Source organism: Herpailurus yagouaroundi, unplaced genomic scaffold (genome assembly GCF_014898765.1).
Source record: "Herpailurus yagouaroundi ecotype Mexico unplaced genomic scaffold, PumYag 29, whole genome shotgun sequence".
Taxonomy (NCBI): Eukaryota; Metazoa; Chordata; class Mammalia; order Carnivora; family Felidae; genus Herpailurus; species Herpailurus yagouaroundi.
This window is the reverse complement of record NW_024412377.1, coordinates 66,436,136-66,457,176: the sequence shown is the minus strand read 5'-3', so window position 1 is coordinate 66,457,176 and position 21,041 is coordinate 66,436,136. Positions and strand designations below refer to the sequence as shown.

The window sequence follows — 21,041 nt, the reverse complement described above, 5'->3', positions numbered from 1 at the left end:
CCTAGGGAGGGGAGTGGCAGGGAACTTTTGTTGTATTATATTTCTGTATTACGTATACGAGCATATTACTTTAATAGTAAGCTTATTAAAAATATGTGATCCAGAAAAGATGTCTCAGCACTTAACCCTGATAAATTCATTCATCCCAAAGGGCAGCTTCTTTATTAACCAGGAGTTAGCTGCTTAACTGATTGAGCCACCCAGGTGCCGCAAGGGACAGCTTCTTTAAATAAAGGAGCAACCAACAAGGGATCCCCACCTCCCCTCTGATCTGTAACAGCGGTCATTAATTCATATGTCTAGAGGGGCCAGAGTTACTATAAATTAGTGGCCAGAGGGGAGGCTAGCTCAGCACAGGATAGCTTTTGTGGGGCCTCATGGGCCTAGTGTGGTTGGATCTTCAGATTTTCCTGAAAAACTAGAAATTTGGATTTCTAATATGAATTTAAGTCTCTCAGTTTAAAAATATTGAGGGGATTGGGGCGCCTGGGTGGCTCAGTCGGTTGAGCGTCCGACTTCAGCTCAGGTCATGATCTCACAGCTCCTGAGTTCGAGCCCCGCGAAGGGCTCTGTGCTGACAGCTCAAAGCCTGGAGCCTGCTTCGGATTCTGTGTCTCCCTCTCTCTCTGCCCCTAACCCACTTGCATTGTCTCTCTCAAAAATAAATAAACGTTAAAAAAAATATATTGAGGGGCACCTGGGTGGCTCAACTGGTTAAGTGTCTGACTTCAGGTCAGGTCATGATCTCGTGGTTGGTGAGTTGGAGCCCCGCATCAGGCTCTGTGCTTATGGCTCAGAGCCTGGAGCCTGCTTTAGATTCTGTGTGTGTCTCTCTCTCTGCCCCTCCTCTGCTCACGCTCTGCTTCTCTCTCTCAAAAATAAATGTTAAAAAAAATTTTTTTTTAATAAAAAGTAGATAAAAATATTGAGCAGCACCTGGGTGGCTCAGCTGGTTGGGTGTCAGTCGCTTGATTTTGGCTTAGGTCATGATCCCAGGGTCATAGAGCCCCCCCAGTAGGGCTCCACGCTGGGTGTGGAGGCTGCTTAAGATTCTCTCTTGCTCCCTGCCCCTCCCCGACTCAATTCTCTCCCTCTCCCCCCCCCCAAACCCCCACAAAACCCAAACCAAACCAAAAATATCGATATTTGAATCATGTATTGAAATAGCATGAGCAGGGGCGCCTGGGTGGCGCAGTCGGTTAAGCGTCCGACTTCAACCAGGTCACGATCTCACAGTCCGTGAGTTCGAGCCCCGCGTCGGGCTCTGGGCTGATGGCTCAGAGCCTGGAGCCTGTTTCCAATTCTGTGTCTCCCTCTCTCTCTGCCCCTCGCCCGTTCATGCTCTGTCTCTCTCTGTCCCAAAAATAAATAAACGTTGAAAAAAAAATTAAAAAAAAAAAAAAAAAGAAATAGCATGAGCAGGTAAAACAGAGCCCTATCCGGCTGTAGGCCAGCAGTTTTTGACCTCTGTCCCACAGTCAGCTTTCCTCAACCTTTAAGGGCTGCTGCTTCCAGCTGCAGCAGATGGGCATTAACATGGTTTGGATCCAGATGGGTCCCAACTAACACTGGGGTCCCGGACAGGATTTCGGTCTGCTCCTACTGCGTAAACTCGATTGGGTATTAGGAGCTGGGACTGTGTACACCCTCTATTTTTCTGAAGGCGGGATGCTGGGGAGCGGTGGGGCCACAAACGGCTAAAGAAAACTAGCTAGGGCCATCCAGTGAGTCCGAGGGAGCACAGGAGTTGGAGTTCAGGCCTCCGCCTTCAATTCTGAGAAACGTTAGTCCAGACTCGATCACCGGCAGGTTGACAGAATCGTTGTAGTCTTCGTCTCTCCAGCCTGCGCGAAAGACCCAAAAAACTACAAGTCCCAGCACGCCTCGCTTCGCAGAGGACCCTCGCTCTTCCCCTGACTGAAACCATCCCTCTGTTCCTCGTTGGCTCACAAGCTTAACGTGCTGTTCAATGATTGGTTGCAGCTCTTGTCGCGCATAAGAACCCATTGCCGAAGCTGGCCGACAGGTTCCTCGCAGCCGCTAAGGAGATGTAACAGCACTCGACCAGGCTGGGGGAGCTGGTCGGTAAATAAAGCCGCCTTCCCTCCGGCTGCGAGGCCTTGCTTTTTTAACTTCCCGGCGACACTAGGTTTGGAGGGTTTCCGGCCGGAGGCCATTAGATGGGACACCCGGAAGGCGGAAGTCCCAGGGCGGAAGTGGCCGAGAGGAACGGAGAATGGCGGCGGAAGGCTGGTTTTGCCGCTGGGGCTGGGGCCGGCGGTGCCCGGGGAGGCCTGGGCTTCCCGGCCCTGGCCCTGGCCCCACTACACCTCTACTTCTTTTTCTGTTGCTGGGGCCGGTTGTTGCAGATATAACTGACGGCAACAGTGAACACCTCAAGCGGGAGCATTCGCTTATCAAGCCCTACCAAGGTGAGGCCTGGGGCGGGAATGGGTGCTGGGTGAGGGCGAGGCTGGACAGGGTTGGACAAGGGAGTTCCTTTCTCCTGAGCAAAGCAGCTTTGTGGGTTTCCTGTCTTTGGCAAGGCCAGTCCTGGAATGGCTTCTTACGCACCTGTCTCTGTCCGTCTCTGCCCACAGGGGTCGGTTCCAGCTCCATGCCTCTCTGGGATTTCCAAGGCAGCACTATACTCACGAGCCAGTACGTGCGTTTGACCCCTGATGAGCGCAGCAAAGAGGGCTCTATCTGGAACCACCAGGTGAGTGGCTCCCAGGAGGTTAGGTATACCCTTAAGTAAGCCACTACTCCCAGTCTCTGCAGCACCCAGACCTGAGCTTAGTTCGAAGGTTTGCTTGGCACCTTTCTCTCCCACCCAGGTCTTCCTCATCTTGGTAACGCTCATCAGTGGTGACATTAACAGGTAATGACTATTGAAGCTACGACGTGTCAGGAACTGTACCTGACACTTTCCACCTTTCTCATTTAGTTTCTTCAAAAGCCTTGTGAAGTAAGTGATGTTATTTCCATTTTACTGACTACGCTGAGGCTTAGAGTTGAAAGTGCCTTTCTCAAAGTCACGTAGCTAGTAAGCACGGAACTCTCCGGCTGTCTGAATTGAACCCTCAACAGTGGGATAAATGGAATGAACATCTTTATTGGGTGGTTTCTGTGTGTTAGGCACTGGCCTTATGATGCCTTATTGTATTTAATTTTCAAACAGGCTGTTTGAAATAGTTGGCTATTGTGGCTTTATACAGAGCTAACACAGCGAATGGTATAAACGTTTAAATTCTGATCTGTCTGATATCTAAGCCCAGCAATTCACTTGCTACACTTGACCCCCCTACCCCTGTACGGTGGAGGAATCCCTTAGAAATACTTGCAGACTCCATCCATTTCCCCAGTGTTTCATTGATGATCTTGTCATCAGTGGTATAGAGGAGCTGGACTTGTAGGCAGTTTTAATTTCTGTGACTTTTGCTTTAGAGGTTAGGGAACCTCGAGTGTCACTGGCATGTCATACATAACTAGTGGCCAAGATAAGTCGCTACACAGACTCCACACTGAGGAGGTCGAGGTCAGGAAAGGGGTGAAAGGGGAATAATTTTGGGCTGGGTCACAGCTTGGGGCAGATGCTGCCCCTGGCTACCTGATTCCAACTCTTCCCATGGCTTAAGCTGTTGGCCATTGTCCTAGTTTTCTCCACCCTGTTCTTTGGTCCATTCTGAGTGGCTTCCTCATTAAGTTCTGGGAGACTACGCTGTCCTTGTGTTGCCTCATCTGCCTGTCTCTTCCACTCCTCCTCTCCTTTGCTAGGGACATCTGGTTTACTTTCTTCAGCTTTCACTCTGATCCTCAGAGACTGGGGTCTCTCATCAAGGGATAAACAAGCATTATGTCTATACAGTCTGGCCCCTGGTGCCTGGTGTCTCCATTCATTCTAGTAATTTTGTTCCAGCCTCTCTGGCTGCTTTCTTGCCTCAGGATCTTTGCACTTGTTGTTCTCTCTGTCTGGGCACATTGCCTTCTGGCTCTTCATGCCTGCCCGGTTCTTTCTCATCTGGTGTGTCTCAGCTTGAGTGCCACCCACTCAGTATTTCATTAACTACTTTATCTCCCCAAGTCACATTCTGTCACATTATTCTGTCTTAGGGCTTCCAGATAATTTTAAAAAATTATACTGTAGTGTTACATTTTTTATGGAAGTGAGTTCAGTATAGCATTAAATTTTTTATTTTTTAAGGAAGGTACAAATAGGACTAGAACTATTAGAAATTGGTTCAGCTACAAGTAACTTAATTATGGTTGTATATATAACTATTGGTTGGCATTGTCAGTGGTGTGGCAATGTCACAGGGCTGAGAGGATTCTATACTACATCAGATTTTTAGTCTGGAATGTAACTATTCTTCCCCCACATCCCTATTCAGTTCTAGGGCCTTTCCTATTTGGCCCTGCAGTTATTCTTAAAAGGTTGGAATGTTTCCTGTAAATCTTGAAAGAAATTGCTTGGAAGTCTTAGAATTTTCTGCCTAGTGCTTCCCAAGAACCACCTCTTCCTTTACTGGGCTGGAGAGCTGGTTTCTGGACTTTTCTTTGTTGCGTGCCCCCACCTGGGAGAGGGACTGAATTAGCAAACACTCCTAAGCACCTGCTGTTCTCTGAGCAAAGAGAAAAACACAGCTGTGCTGTTTCAGTGGAGAGGTCCAGACCATGGAGTGGCCCCAAGGTGAAGTCTCAAGACTGACTGGAGCACAGGACATAGGGGGATGCCCAAGGGGCTGATTGGGCCCCATCTTGAGGAGCCTTGTGTGGAGGCTGCAGAGGTGGTGGTTGACCTTTTTTGGCTGATGTACTGTCTGAAAGTATATATCCTCTTGTGCTTTTTAAAAGTTCGTATCCCAAATTACTTATTGTAAGTTTGAATATTTGCAAATGATGTAGTTTCTAGCATATTTAAATATTGCCATTTTAAAATAAAGCTGTTTGGTACTCTTCAGTATGTTCAGTGGAATCTAAATATTTCAATTGTGTGTTTTAAACACTGTGAACCAGCCTGAATTATACATCAGTTTTTTTAATTCAATGTGTGTTTTCATCTCATCCCACACAATTTTATCCTATGCCATGTATTTAATGCTTGAAAATTTCTTCTTGATTAGCTTGTTCTATTCTCTAACTAAAATAAGCATAATAATTTAAACCTTTTAACTTTGGGGACACCTGGGTGGCTTATTCGGTTGAGCATCTGACTCTGTTTCAGCTCAGGCCTTGATCCTAGGGTTTTGGGATCCAGTGCTGCGTCGGGCTCATTGTAGAGCATGCGGCCTGCTTAAGATTCTCTCTCTTTCTCCCTGCCCCTCTCCTCCATTCTCTCTCTCTCTAAAATAAAAATAAATTAGAAAAAAATTAACATTTTAACTTTGTTGGGACCTTGAAACTAAGTTTTAATATGGGGGGGTGTTACAATTATTATTGATACACAGTTGGTCAAAATAAATTCATTACACAATTTTGAGATAATTATTGTAAAAGTAAAAATTTATTGAAATGCATCTTAATAAGCTGTTGTCCCCCCAGTCCTTGTCTGGATGGGTATTATTGTCAGAATGAGACAGGCCTCAGCACCACTTCTACTTTGTGTTTTTATAGATGTGAATGCTGAGAATCTGTGTTTACTTAAATAGTAGATGGAGATATAGCAGGGACACTCAATATTTTAAACTTCTGTTGGTTTATAAACTCAAAGTCATGTAGTGATCTTTCATCAGAATGATGATGTATCAGTTAATTATTGGATTAGCTCTGCCTTCCACTAGTTGCAAGGACGTGGAAACCACTAAGTGTAAAATGCTCTGTGATTGCCACATGATTCTGATTTAATTGGCTCGGGGGAGGGTCAGGGCATTAAGATTTCTGAGCTCCCCAGCTGGCTCAGCTGTGCAGCTAGGGTGGAAAACCACGGCTGTCGAGTCCTCCTTCCAAAATCAGCTTCTAAGTCCGTTCCAGCTGGTACTTCACCTGCACCTGCTTAAAATCCTTCAGAGGCTTTATATTGTCTCTCTTTTGGTATTTCCCTCCACTGATCTACAGTCTTCAATCTGCCACGTGCAAAGACTTTCTAAGGCCCAGATAGTCCTGTAGGAATCAGTTTCCAGGTTTCAACTTCTGTGTGTACTCTTTCCTGAAACTCCTCTCCCTATGAACATACCAGGGGCAGGAGGGTAGGTGTTCCTTTCTCATATCCCTGTTCTCAGTTGCCCTTCTGCTTGGAGGCACACCTTGCACCAGCTTGGGGTCTTAGCTCAGTGCATTGTTCTCAGGTACAGAAAACTCCTGGGCACCAAAGAGACTGTTTGGAATCTGATTTCTGGGCTAACTTTTGTGGAGGTGAGATATTTAAAAAATTTTTTTCAAACATATAAGGGCTTTTCTAGTTATTAGAAAATTAAGTTGTTGTTAATATCTAGTTTGGTTTCACCATGGTCAAGGAATGCAATCTGTTATTTCATTTCTTGGAGGTCTGTTGAGTCTTGCAAATGGTCTGGTTTCTGGAAAATTTTCTGTGTGTGTCTGCAAAGAATGTGGATTCTCAGGTCGTTGAGTACAGTGTGCTGTTTGGTCCTTAGTTAAATTTACTGATTGGGTTCAAATATCTGTATTCTTCCTGATGTTTTTGCTTGTTTTTATCGATTACTAAGAGAGGTATGTTAAAATTTCTCTGTGGATTTGTTTTTACTTTTGTAATTCCGTTAGTTTCTGCTTTACAGATTTTTGAGGCCAAAATTTTCCTGGTAAAGGGAATCTTTTATTAAGAAATGTTTTTGGGGGCGCCTGGGTGGCTCAGTCGGTTGAGCGTCCGACTTCGGCTCAGGTCACGATCTCGCGGTCCGTGAGTTTGAGCCCCGGGTAAGGCTCTGGGCTGATGGCTCAGAGCCTGGAGCCTGCTTCCGATTTTGTGTCTCCCTCTCTCTCTGCCCCTCCCCCGTTCATGCTCTGTCTCTCTCTGTCTTAAAAATAAATAAATGTTAAAAAAAAAAAAAAAAGAAATGTTTTTGTCATTAAAATGTCCCTTTTTAAATTTTGTTATTGATATAGCTACACAAGCTTGCTTTCGGTTAGTGTTTGCATGCTGTATCTTTTCCTGTCCTTTTCCTTTCTTCCATTTCTTTATGACTTAGAGTTATTTTCTTGTAAACTCCATGTAATTAGTCTTTTGAGGGGTTGTTGGTTTATTTTTGTGGTAAAATACACATAACACCATTTACCATTTTAACCTTTTTTCCCCCACTTTTAAATCATTTAATTTATGAAACCGTTCTCTTCAGTAGGATGCTCCTTGGCATTTAAACGGTGTTTAAAAATGTAATGGTGAGGTGCCTGGGTGGCTCAGTCAGTTGAGTGTCTGATCTTGGCTCAGGTGGGGATCTCCTGGCTCGTGGGTTTGAGCCCTGCATTAGGCTGTCTGCTGTCAATGCAGAGCCCACTTAGGATCCTCTGTCTCCCTCTTTCTGCCCCTCCCCTTCTCATGTGTGGACTCGTGCGCGTGCTCTCTCTCTCTCTCACACACAAAAATAAACATTAAAAGGAATACAATGGCTATCTATAAAAAATTAATTTGATTATCGTATTTATGTAGCTGCACGTGTAAAAGAAAATTGGGGAAACATTTTTTATTACGGTAAATGTCCATACCATAAAATTTACCATCTTAACCATTTTAAGTGTCCAGTTCAGTGGCAGTTCATTCACCTTGTTGTGCAACCATCACTGCCGTCCATCTCCAGAATTTTCCTATCTTCCCAGACTGAAACTCTGTACTCATTCAACAGTGACTCTCCATTTCCTGCTCCCCAGAGCCCCTGGTAACCAATATTCTTCTTTCTGTCTGAATTTTACTCTTTTAGGGACCTCATTTAATGAAATCCTAGAGTATTTGTCTGTGTTTGGCTTATTAATTTATAATTTAGCATAATGTCTTCAGAGTTTGTCCATGTTGTAGCCTGTGTCAGTACTTCATTCCTTTTATGGCTGAGCAATATTCGTCTGTGTGTGTACACATTTTGTTAATTCATGTATTTGTTGATGAACACTTGGGTTGTTTCCACCTTTTGGCTATTGTGAATAATGCTGTCAAGAACACGGGTGTGTATGAGTGTCTGAGTCCTTGCTTTTTTTTTTTTTTCCTCCCCACCTAGGAAGTGGAATTGCTGGGTCCTATGGTAATTCTATATTCAACTTTTTGAGGACAATCAAACTGTTTTCCACAGTAGCTACACCATTTTACATTCCCACCAGCAGTGTGTAAAGGTTCCAGTTTCTCCACATCCTTGCCAACACTTTTTCTGTGTTTTTTTTGTTTTGTTTTGTTTTGTTTTTTATGATAGCCATCTATCCTAATGAGTGTGAGGGGATATCTTGTAGTTTTGATTTGCATTTCTCTAATAACTAATGACGTTGAACATTCTTTCATGTGCTTATTTGCTGTTTATCTTCTTTTTGGAAAAATGTCAAGTCTTTTGTTCATTTTTAAATTGTGTTTTTAACTTTAGGAGTTCTCTATATTCTGGAGACATTAATCCCTTCCCAGTTACATGATTTGGAAATATTGTATTCCATTTCTTGGTTGTCTTTTTATTATCTTGATGTTTTTGATGTGCAAGAATTTTTGTTGTTGTTTGTTTATTTTTGAGAGAGAGGAAGAAAGTGTGAGCAGGAGAGGGCAGAGAGAGGGAGACAGGATTCTAAGTGGGCTTTGCGTTGAAGCAGAGAGCCTGATGCAGGACTTGAACTCTTAACTGTGAAATCATGACCTGAGCCAGTCAGATGCTTAACCGACTGAGCCACACAGGTGCCCCAAGAATTTTTAATTTTGATGAAATTCACTTTATTTTGTTGTTGTCGTCTGTGCTTTCGTGTCCTATCTAAGAAATCTTGCTAAATCCAGTGTTGTGAAGATTTTCCCTGTGTTTTCTTCTAAGAGGTTTATGGTTTTAGCTCTTGAGTTTAAGGCTTCTACCCTTTATTTAGTTTTAAAATTAAACTTTTTGAGATAATTGTAAATTTACATGCAGTTGTAAGAAATAATACAGGGAGACCTTATGTACCCTTATCAGAATGCAGTTCATATTTAGTAAAATTACTGATGTGTTTTGCTTTAATCCATCTTCCTATTATTTTTATTTAAAAAATTAAAACAATTTTAAGTTATTATTTTTTTATTATTTACTTTCTGTTTGTACTGCTCATTCTCTGTTCATTTTTCTCTCTGGTCTTCTTTTGAGTTGGTTAATTTTTATTCCATTTTTACTCTTCTGCTAGCTCGAAAGTTCTTTGCTTGCTTCCCAATTTTTCAGTGATTACTCGAGTTTAAAACACAGCCATATTTTACCAAAGTCTAACGATAATGTGTACCTTCTTCCTGGACAATGCAAGGATCTTAGAATACTTTATTTACCCCATTGTTGTCATTTATTTTAATTCTATTTTAAAACATTGTTTCACGCAAATATTTATTTAGATTTTTTACCCTCATATTTATTTATTTATTTATTTTTGTTCTTTGTTCCTTCCTGAATCTCTGACTTTACATCTGGATAATTTTCTTTCTCTCTGATGAATGAAAGACAGTTTTAATGTTTTTGTTTATCTAAAAATGGCTCTTTTTGGGGGCGTCTGGGTGGCTCAGTTGGTTAAGTGTCCAACTTTGGCTCAGGTCATGGTCTCGTGGTTTGTGAGTTTGAGCCCTGCCAGCAAGGAGCCTGCTTGGGATTCATATTTTTTTCCTCCCTCCCTCTCTCTCTTTCTCTCCCCCCCCACCCCTGCTTGCACTCTCCCTCTCTCAGATAAATAAACTAAAATAAATAAATAAAAATGTCTCTTTAAAAAGTCTTTTTTATCTGAAAATGTCTTAATTTTATCTTCATTCTTGAAGGATGCATTTGCTAAGCATAGAATCCTGTGTTCATTTTATTATTTAAAAATTTAAAAATATTTATTCATTTTTGAGAGACAGTGCAAGTGGGGCAGGGGCAGAGAGAGAGGGAGACACAGAATCTGAAGCGGGCCCCAGGCTCTGAGCTGTCAGCACAGAGCTCGACGCAGGGCTTGAACTCACAAAACTGTGAGATCATGACCTGAGCCAAACTCAGATACTTAACCATCTGAGCCCCTTATTCACTTATTTCTAAAAATGTTTATTTGAGAGAGAGGGGTGGGGGGAAGAGTGCACGCAGAGAGAGAGGGAGAGAGAATCCCAAGCAGGCTGCATGTTGCCAGCTCAGAGCCCCATGTGGAGCTCAATCCCATGAACCATAATATCATAACCTAAGCTGAAATGAAGAGTCGGATGCTTAACTGCCTCCCTCCCTTCCTTTTTGTGCCTAGGTGTGGTTTTCTTTTTTTTTTTTTAAGTTTATTTATTTTTGAGAGAAGGGAGAGAATGTGCAAGCAGGAGAGGGGCAGAGAGAAAGAGGGAGAGAGAGAGAATTCTAAGTAGCCTCCACACTGTCAGTGCAGACCCAGTGCGGGGCTCAAACCCACGAACCATGAGATCATGACCGGAGCGGAAGTCAGTTGCTTAACTGACTAAGCCACCCAGGTGCCCCTGGTTTTCTTTTTATTTGTCTTCTTTGGTTTGTAAGATTTAAGATTTGTGGTGAAATGTCTGTGAATCAGTTTTAGTAAGTGCTTGGACATCTCTTTAAATATTCCTTTGCCCTGTTCTCTCACTTCTCATTCTGAAACTCCAGTTTATGTATCTTAGAGTTTTTCACTCTCTCTTACTGACAATTTTGTATCTACCATTCATTCTCTCTGCTTCATCCTACATTTTTTTTTTTTTTTTTTTTTTTTTTTTTTTGGTTGCTTTTTTTTTTTTTTTTTTCCTTTTTTTCCCCAGTTATTTTTAGGACACCTGGGTGACTCAGTCAGTTAAAGTGTCTCATTCTTGGTTTTAGCTCAGGTCATGATCTCATGGTTCATGAGATCAAGCCTTGCATTGTGCACTGGTGGCATGGAGCCTGCTTGGGATTCTGTCTCCTCTCTCAGACCCTTCCCTGCTTGTTCTCTCTCTCTCTCTCTCTCCCCCTCCTCCCCCGTCAAAATAAATAAACATTAAAAATATATAAAATTTCTTTTATTTTTTCAAATTCTCCATCTTATATTTATCCCCTTGATTATAGTAAACTAGTTATTTGAAAGTCCAGTATCTGGAATTCCCATCAGCCTGTTTTCTCCCTCTTTTCTGGCCTTGTTGATAACTTGTCTTTTTATGTGCCTGGTTGTTTATTGTATGCCAGATACTGTATTTGTAATATTGCTTGTTGAAAGATTTGAGGCCTGGGTGAGTCACTTTAATGTACTTTTCAGGGATTGAGAAGGCTCAAGCTGAGCTACTGCCCCTGGGAGGGCCTTTCCTCATTCACTCTTGTTTTTGGGTTGCTGTCTTTGCGGTTCCAGCCCAAAGCAAGCTTGGTTCACCAGGCCTTCCACTCTCTCAGTAGGCCTTGGGGCAGAGTCTTTGTCCATCTATCTGTCTCCTCACCTCTCAGTTGTCCCCTGTAGAATCTGCAGATTCCCCAGAGCCACAACTGGCCAAGAGCTGGGAAGGCTAAGATTTCACACTACTTGCAAGCTGTTGTTAGGTGTCCACCAGCTCTGCATTCTTAGGGGCCGGAGCTGGGTCTCATCACCTTGGTTTTTGATGCCCACAGCTGACTGAAACTGTACACTGATGAATCAGTGAATGCACAAGCCACATCACCCATGGTGGGATGTAAAGTTTCTCAGTTTTTTATTTTAATTTTTTTAAACATCTTTTAAAATTAAGTGAGCATTATGCCCAGCGATCCCGAGATTAAGAGTCCTGTGCTCTACTAACTGAGCCAGCCAGGTCCCCTTAAAGTTTTTTGTTTTTGATCTTTTATTTTTGATTTTTTGAATTATGTTCATTATACAAAATTCAAACATAGAAAGTAAACATTTCTTGTAGTTCCCCTACCAAAGTCAGCTATCGTTAATATTGGTTCATGTTCTTTTAGTTTTTTTCTCTATATATACTAATATTTATTAAAAAATTTTTTAATGTTTTTATTTTTGAGACAGAGAGAGACAGAGCATGAGTTGGGGGCGGGGTGCAGAGAGAGAGGGAGACACAGAATCTGAAGCAGGCTCCAGGCTCTGAGCTATCAGCACAGAGCCTGACATAGGGCTCGAACTCATGGACTGTGAGATCATGACCTGAGCTGAAGTCGGGCACTCAACTGACTGAGCCACCCAGGCGCTCCTATGAATTTTTTTTAAAAGCACTTTTGCAACTTACTTTCTTTCGCTTAGTATCTTTGGTATCTTCAGGTGTAAAGGCTTATGGATCTGTCTTGAGTCTGTTAAAAAACCCGCAGCAACCAGATTGACCCCCAGAAGATGGGAGTATCAATAATCCCATTGATTGAGAACATGTGTTTCTTTCCATCCTCATCTACACTGGTATTAATGATCTCTTTAATAGTTGCCAATTGGATAAGTCAACAACATCTTGTTCTAGTTTGCCTTTCTGATGGGCCTTTATTTTAATTTTTTTAAATGTTTATTTTAGAGAGCATGTGCACGTAGAGTAGGGAAAGAGAAAGAGGGAGACACAGAATCTGAAGCATGATCCAGGTTCTGAGCTGTCAGCACAGAGCCTGATGTGGGACTTGAACTCAAGAATCGCAAAATCATGACCTGAGCTGAAGTCAGACACTTAACTGACTGAGCCACCCAGGCGCCCCCTGGGCCTTTGTTTAAATACTTGCTCATGTACCCAACTGCAGACTTCCTCCAAGTGGGTTCCTGTTAAAGTACTTGTCAACACCTTAGTTTTCATGAGGAACTTTCTAGTGGATGAGGCCAGGCTGTTTCCCTTATTGTGGACAGTGTCCAGCTCTGCACCTGATGTTCCTGAATGCCTGGGTGTATCTGCCTTCTTTCGTATCACAGTTGTCCAGAGACCCCAGAATATGACCTTTCCAGCCCCCCAGCCCTGGCACTGTCATCACACTGAAGTTCGGCTGGGCCTGCAAGAGGCAGGAGGTATGCTGGCCAAGAACTTGGGGTTTGGAGTCATCCAGAAGGTTGGTTAGAAGGGAAAGACAGTGGGGATGGAAGACCAGAAAAGAACTGCTGCACTTTGTGTTAAAGGCGTGAAGGCCATGGGAGATATATAAGACACAATACAAGTTTCTAAGATCTGAATGTGAGTCAAGACCATCCATACCTGCTGTGGACAAGTTATTTTGTCTCTGAATGGGTTTTCTTTTTGTAAAATATGTGGCTCCAATAGGGTTAGTTGGAGAAGATTTTGGGGCAGGAGCGGTGGAGATGGAAGGGAAACAGGGCTGATGGGTTTGGCTGGTGTTGAGGAAGGTGAATCAGTGTGAGAACCTGTGGCCAGGCTCAAGAGAAGACTGGGCCAGAGTGGGCAGAGTCTGGGCCTCAGACAGCTTGGGACACTGTGTGACCTCCCTCCTTCCCACCTGGGAGGCCCAGCACCCCCCTCTCTTCCTGCTGAGAATGCTGAGGTGGTCTGTTGGTCAGTGGCACTTGTGACCCTGCTACCTGCCCCTTTTTCGAGGAGTGTCCAGTCTCTGCGGAGGAGATGGGCCTGTATGGGTCACCTCTGTTTGGCAGGAAGGCCCAGGGAGCTCTGAAGTAGCTCTCTCTGCTTTCTCTCCAGCCTTGCTTCCTCAAGGACTGGGAGATGCATGTCCACTTCAAAGTCCACGGTGCAGGGAAGAAGAATCTCCATGGAGATGGCATTGCCTTGTGGTATACCCGGGACCGCCTTGTGCCAGGTAGGGAGGTGCTTGTATAGGTGGGGGCATTCTGCCCAGGTTAGGGCACTGGAGCTCCTCTTTGAGGAAACCTGGGACCTCGAGTCTGCTCTAGGGAGTGTCCCTTTGCGAAGAGGGATAGCTGGATCCTGCAGCTCAACTCTAAACCCCATTGTGGCCTGGTGTTGTACACCAGCTAAGAATGGATTTTACCATTCTACTGTTTTTAAAAAAGCAAAAACAAGGAAGACTGTGACTGAGGCCATATGTGGCTGCAAAGCCTAATGTTTCCTGTCTGGCCTTTGACAGAAAGTTGCTGACCCTTGGGCAGAGGATGGGGTTTCCTTTCTTCTGTAGGAGTCCTTTCTGCCCCCTTGTCACCTGACATGTCAGAGCACATGTCCAGGTACTGACCCCTCAACAGTTAACGGTTTCAAACTTTGAGTCCTCTCTGCTGTACCCCTACACCTCCTCCTGCCTTAGAGATCCCTTCTCTTTCCTGGGTGAATGACCACAAATCAGCCTCCCTTTCCCCCACCCATACTGGCAATACTTTGTCCTTCAGGTACCCAGGGGACAACTCCAATATCTCCCATTACAAAAGCATCTCCTTCTAATTCCAGGGCCTGTGTTTGGAAGCAAAGACAACTTCCATGGCCTAGCCATCTTCTTGGACACATATCCCAATGATGAGACCACAGAGGTATGCCTCTGCTCTCTCCCTCAGACAGGACAGGAAGGACTGGGCAGTTGGCTGGGGGGTGGGAACCAAGACTTCTCTCTGGTCTCAGCACAAAAGGGGCCTCCAGGGATCAGGGTGGCGGGCTACCCCAGTGCCTCCCACAGGATGGGCTGGCCATAGAGTAACTGGTGTCTCGGTCTCAGCGTGTGTTCCCGTACATCTCGGTGATGGTGAACAATGGCTCCCTGTCCTACGACCATAGCAAGGATGGCCGCTGGACTGAGCTGGCAGGCTGCACGGCTGACTTCCGCAACCGCGATCATGATACCTTCCTGGCTGTTCGCTACTCCCGTGGCCGTCTGACGGTGAGCAGGCAGGATGGGGGCCGGTTATGCCTGTGCCAGTTCCGTGGAGGCTTAAGTTGATGGGCGGGCTTGGACCTGGCACGTACTTGACTTGCTGGCTGGCTGCAGGTGATGACCGACCTAGAGGACAAGAACGAGTGGAAGAATTGCATCGACATCACAGGAGTGCGCCTGCCCACTGGCTACTACTTTGGAGCCTCGGCTGGCACCGGAGACCTGTCTGGTGAGCATCTGGGCTGAGGGAGGCATTAAGTCTCAGTCTTGACCTTCCCTGGTCTGTCGGGAGCTCGTGACATAGTTGATAGCTTTCCTTCTTAAACTTCTTTCCTTTGGTTCCACACACACCTGGATTTCTTCCTCTACTTTCTAGCATCTGGGAATGTTGTCACACTTGGGGCTTTATTCCGTGAGCACTCCCTCAGCAGTCTTCCCCTCTGCAGCTAGGGGGCTGAGTATGCTATAGGGTCCCACATTTCCATCACCAGCCCAGACCTTTCCAGACCTGTGTCACCCAACAGCCTGCTCAGCATCTCTGCCTGGATACCCAACAGGCATTTCAGCCTTCACCTGCCAATAGCTGAAGCCCACATCTTGCCACCAAGACATAAATGGCACTTCTGTTACTCTAGTTGCTCAGTCCAAGAAGACTTGGTGCCACTGTGGTCTCTATTTTTTTCTCTCACACGCCACCTCTCATCCTTTGGTGAGTCTTGCTAGGTTTGTCTTCTCAGGGCAACAGACTACTTTTCCTCTCTTACTACTTGGCAGGTCCAGGCCATCATCTTCTCTCGCTTGGACAACTGCAGGAGCCTCCCATGTGGTCCCCTCCTTCCACACCAGTTCCCCAACAGTCTCTCCCAGTTCAGTCAGCGATTCCGTTAAAGCTCAAATGAGGTCTTGCCACTCCTCTCGTCTTCCGCAGAGTCAAGGCCCCTGTCTGTCCCAGTAGCGGTTGCTGGGCCCTGTGTACCATGCCTCCCCTACCGCATCAGCCGTGACTTATGGCTTCCTGCTCCTTTACATCACTCTCAGCTCTTCTTCAGATACACCAGCGCCCTCCTGCTTTGGCCTTTTTACCTGTGCCTCATTCTTACCTCCTTCAGGTCTTACTCAGATGTCACTTCCTCACTGGGGCCTTCCCTGATTCCTACATACCCCAGTCTCCTATGCACTCCTTACCACCTTTCTTGGCTTTATTTTTCTTCATAGCATTTAACCATCTTGGAATCTACCATGTAATTTATTTCATTTTCTAGGTATGCTTAACTGAATTGTAAGCTTCATAAAGTCAGGGCTCTTACCTTCTTTGGCCCACAGTGTGTCTGTATGCATTGGGATGCTGCTAGCCTATGCAAGCCTCGCTGGGCCACCAGGCCTGGGTGACACTTTATAGTGACCCTTGGCCATGGTCCTCAGAAGGCATCAGGGTCCTCAGAGGGCTGGCACCAAGCCCAGGGTCAGCTCTTGCTGACCAGAAGTGGGAAGCAACGTATAGGACCAGACAAAGGGCTTATTTATCCTCAGGATAGACGTTTCTGAGAGCCTCCCCTTCACCCTTGAAATGTCGAGGTTCCTAGAGAGTCTGTTGCTTTGGGGTTTTAAAGTTTTTAGTGTGGATAGTCCAATAAGTCCCTTTGCCCCTGTTACCCAGCTTCAGGTAATCATTACTTGCTCGTTGATTACTTGGTAATTAGTTACCAGCTGGATGTCAGTCTTGTGTCATAGTCCTTCAACTCATGTTATCTGGAATTTCATTGGGTAGTACATCAGCATATGTCAGGAGAAGGTTCTGGAAACAAAGCCAGATCTGTGGCAGGTGGATGCTCTCTAAGGCTATTTGGAGAGGCCCAATAAAGAGTGTTGGAAATTGACTACACAGTAGTGCCTGACCATTAATCAGAGAGTTGGGAATGCCGGCCTCTGCAGCAGGCGTCTCATGGGGAGTCACATGATGTAGTGGTCTCTTTTCCCTTTTAATTCTTTTTTTGTTTGTTTATTCTGGGAGAGAGAGTACACGCACAGGGGAGGGGCAGAGAGAGAGAGGGAGACAGGGGATCTGAAGCAGGCTCTGCGCTGACAGCAGAGAGTGCAGTGCAGGGCTCAAACTCACAAACCATGAGATCATGACCTGAGCTGAAGTCGGACGCTTAACTGACGGAGCCACCCAGGCGCCCCTCTTTTCCCTTTTATACATCTGAGACCATTGGGAATTTGAGAGTTGAAGGGATTTCCCCATGTTCACACCTAGGAAGGGCAGAGCTTGGGTGGAAACTCTGGTCGAACTTCAGAGTCAGGACTTGTCCCTGCGCCTCCGGGGCTGTGTGTGCTGGGCTCTGAGATACCACTTGGCTCTGCCTGACCCAGTTGCCAGGTCCTTGCTCTTTAGGCTGTCCCTTTTCCGGTTTCCACAGAGTTCCTCTTGAAATGAGGCTTTTCCTCAGGTTCCAGTAGGTTAGCTGAACTGATGCTGGAATCAAGGGACCAGGACCCCTGTCTTGGCTCTGATCGCAACCTCCCCATCTCACAAATGGGGTGGTCACTTACTGTCAAGCAGAAGTTATCTTCTGCCCATACCTGAGCCTGTCTCTAGTGTTTTCTGGGACAATCACTGCCCAGGTATTAGAGCCTCACCCTCAGCTGGTTGCTGAGTCGTTCATCTGCATTATGAACTTGGGTCTCTGATGGGAGCACCTGGCAGCTGCCTGCCTGCCCCTCGGGAAGATCAGACTTCTCAATTGGCTGTAGAATAACATGCAGGTCCTTTTCTGGTACATACTATCTGCTGGGCAATCTGTCTCTGCTTTGTGTGTACTTTCTCATTTTCTTGCCATGATTACCAGGCAAATTGGAGATTATAACCTGGATTTACAAACAAGGAAACTGCCTCAGGATTTAGACCCAGGTGATTTTGACTGTAAAATCCATGCTTTTTTTCTGTCCTGCCTCCTCCCAGGTTTGTTATTGTTGAGTTCTAGAGGTATTCTAGCTCCTGGAATACCTACTAGGGGCAGCTGGGGGTCACTGGGAAGAAAAAAGACCCCTCACTAGGCAGGAGCAGAATTCTCCCTGGGGGACCTCGCCACTCTGAGGGACTGGAGCAGCAGCTTCTCTCTGGGGAAGGCCATGGGCCCTAAGGCAGTCTCCATGCTCCTTCTAAGCTAACTCTTGATCCTACAGACAATCATGACATCATCTCCATGAAACTGTTCCAGCTGATGGTAGAACATACGCCTGATGAAGAGAACATTGACTGGACCAAGATTGAGCCCAGTGTCAATTTCCTCAAGTCACCCAAAGGTATGTATGCAAGGCCCGCCTGGGCCTGGGTGGCCTGGTATGGGGTTGCAGTGGGGCTGGCTTGGCTGAGTGTGTATGGTCCATTTGCTCTTGCTTGGTCCAGTTGTGATTGTGGCTTGGGGTCTTGAATCAGCAGCCAGTGCTAATGAGTAGATTTGTGAGCACCTGGTGCCTGTTTCGGCTAGTGCTTAGTGCAGGGTTAATGGCCAGTAAAGCCAGAGGGGCCAGTTTGTTGGTATAGGTGGCATGCAGGGCATTCTGATACAACATGTGTGTGGTCTCAGTGAATGACCTGGGAAGTAGGTGCTGCCACTAGCCAGGGCAACTGGTCCTCCAGGTTTCCTCAGCTAGAAAGAAGTAAAGACAAGAATCAACTTTGAGTTTTTGCAAAGCCCCAAAGCCTGGACTCTTTCCATGGTGCTAATTAGCCACCAGTCTCTCACAGAGCAAGAGTTCTGGTTGAAGTGAAACTCCTATGTGTGTAGACATCCAAGAACCCTGAAGTTTGCCTATGGGCCAGGATGGGGGCACTGAGGAGCCTCTCAGCCTAGCCCAAGGTCACCATGTAGAGTGTGAGCCAGAGTGGAACCCAGCACTTAATGTGACCTCTCACTTTTTTAAGATTCATATTGCTTACAAATATCTCAGGGGCTAAACAAATCCTGCCGTGTACCCACTGTTTTTGCAACCTTTGATTGGAGGGTTTCTGTCTGAGGGCTTTCAGAGAATTCCTCTGCTCTGACCTACCCAGCAACCCAATAAGGTTGGCCAGGCAGGGCTTAACTCATTTGCAGACCTGTTGATCCATTTGCTCCTTTAGCAGATGGTTCCAGAGCTTTCATTCACTGCCTAGCCATGGGCTAGGTGCCGTCCTAGGGCTTAGTCTAGTGACTGAGGCAGAGAAGGGGGCAGAGGAAAAGAGAGGCTGGTGGTGAGACCACGTCAGCAGGCCTGCCCTGGTTAGGTTGTGTGGGAAAGGATGACGTAGCTTGGCTCCCGCCTGGCATTCCAGGCCTCCTCCACAGTGAGGAGTGGAGGGCTAGGGCTGTGGCTCCGGAGGGAGGCCGAGTGGCAGGAATAGGGCCGAGGCTGCACAGGGCAGGAGGACTTGAGTCCAGATTCCTGTCCCTTCACCCACAGACTAGTGAACTTGACAAAGTCTGTTCCTGCTCTCAGCCTTCTCTAAAAGTGAGATTATGAGCTCCCCATCCCGGGGTAGTTGGGATTCCAGGAGAATATCTCATGGGCCATTGGGATATCTCATATCTCAGGGCCTTGTTTCTGGTAGAATTCTTGATGTTAGCAAGCAGAGAAGTGGTGTGGCTGGAGAAGAAGGACAGGGGATGGAGGGCCTGGGAGATTCCCCCCCTAGGGACCATGGAATACATCCAGGTGTAAGTCAGGGCTGCTTTCGGCCAGGGCTGTGTCTCTCTAGGTCAGGATCTTGGACCACTGACTGCATGGGGCCAGGGTGGGGCTTGTGAATGCAGGTCTTGGGCTTGCCTTGTGCTGACTCAGGCTCTCCTGGGGAGGCCAGGAATTCGGTTTTCACCAGCCCCTTTCAGAGAAGACACCTGAGGCCTTGCTCCCTGGGAACCTCAGTCCCAGTGGGATTATTCCTGTGTCCATTCCCCCGCCCCTCTCTGGTATAGCTGTGAGCAGGACACAGGGCTGGCTGCGGCCTATTGCTCTGCTCAGTCCTGTTGGACTCCCTGTCTCCCAGGAGCCCGCCTGACCTCTCTCTCCACTTTACCACTTCAGCTCCCCCTCTCTTCTCCCCCAGACAATGTGGATGACCCGACGGGAAACTTCCGCAGCGGGCCCCTGACGGGGTGGCGGGTGTTCCTGCTGCTGCTATGTGCGCTCCTGGGCATCATCGTGTGCGCCGTGGTGGGGGCCGTAGTGTTTCAGAAGCGGCAGGAGCGGAACAAGCGATTCTACTGAGCGGCCGGCGCTCTGCTCTGGGGAAGGCCTGGTTTTGGGCCCCGGCACTAATGTGAACTTTTTTTTACTGAGATTGTAAAAGAAAAACAAGATGACCTTATTTCTTAACCGTTTCAAAGAAATAATTAAAGTATTTTCGTACATTTTGCTTCTTGCCCAGCAGGGATAAGCTGCAGGGCTGGGGAATAGGGTTTGGCATCCCCACACCTGGGGCAGAGGTCCTCCCCCATCTCAGGAGCAGGGAGGAGTCTGCCTGGAGCTGGGCCCTGGCAGGTGGCTCTTGAACACTGGAGGGCCCCCCAACCACATTGTGGTGAGTGTCTGACGATGCAAGCAGTGATTTTGTTCTGTGCGGTGTGTGTTGGTGGAAAAGGAGGCTGACTGGGAAACCTGGGCCTTTCTGGTCACCCTCTGAGCTTCTTCCCAAGGCAGAGCCTCGAGTGAGGCTGGAGGAGCAATTTGGTGGGACTCAGAGTGTGACCGTTTGCTAAATAAAGTGAAATAACCAACCTCAGCTGTGTGACTGTCCTAAGGGGCTTGCTTTTCTTTTCCTTCAAGTAACTTCCAGGTGGCCAGTGCTTTACAGTTCTCAGCCTCCTCCCCTCGGCCTTGCCACACAGCCCCAGGAGGCAAGTGCTGTGCTCCCTGTTCCCAGATGGGGAAGCACAGCTCTGGGAGGTCAAGCGAAACTTGCCCAGTGTCACATAGCAAATGAGGTCATGGGGATGGGGCCTTGTGCCATCTTCCACGTTCTCTGAGCCTCTCACTCTGGGCAGGGGAAGATGTAGGGTACCACACAGAGGGTGGGACCTAAGTGCAAGTGAACTCTAGGGAACTCGGGCTAAGGGGGGCTTCAGGAAGATCTGGAAGGGATTTGTGGGTACAGAAGGACAGGTTGGGGTCGGTAATGGTATTCCCTTTGGGGTGCCTCGAGGGGAGAAAGATGGCACAGGGAGTGGAAGAAAGCCGGCAGCTAAAAGG

The 21,041-nt window shown here is 46.6% G+C and overlaps 1 protein-coding gene across 2 annotated transcripts; it reads left to right on the top strand.

Moving 5' to 3' along the window:
• The first annotated feature begins 2,022 nt into the window (after positions 1-2,022).
• LMAN2 (lectin, mannose binding 2) lies at positions 2,023-20,574 on the top strand. 2 transcript variants are annotated; one of them, XM_040446243.1, is made up of 8 exons: positions 2,023-2,432; positions 2,601-2,719; positions 13,676-13,793; positions 14,396-14,475; positions 14,658-14,819; positions 14,928-15,042; positions 17,997-18,116; positions 19,900-20,574. In XM_040446243.1, the coding sequence occupies exons 1-8, from the start codon at positions 2,237-2,239 to the stop codon at positions 20,058-20,060; spliced, it is 1,071 nt and encodes a 356-aa protein (XP_040302177.1). In that variant the 5' UTR covers positions 2,023-2,236; the 3' UTR covers positions 20,061-20,574. The 2 variants fall into 2 exon arrangements, with proteins under 2 accessions (XP_040302177.1, XP_040302187.1); XM_040446253.1 differs by having other exon boundaries at positions 19,878-20,033.
• The last annotated feature ends 467 nt before the right edge of the window (positions 20,575-21,041 follow it).

Bases quoted from the DNA above. Each gene is read 5' to 3' on its own strand.
- LMAN2 (XM_040446243.1), top strand. From the start codon at position 2,237: ATGGCGGCGGAAGGCTGGTTTTGCCGCTGGGGCTGGGGCCGGCGGTGC. The intron at 13,794-14,395 runs GTAGGGAGGTGC...TTCTAATTCCAG, and splicing joins CCGGGACCGCCTTGTGCCAG to GGCCTGTGTTTGGAAGCAAA. The intron at 18,117-19,899 runs GTATGTATGCAA...CTTCTCCCCCAG, and splicing joins TTTCCTCAAGTCACCCAAAG to ACAATGTGGATGACCCGACG.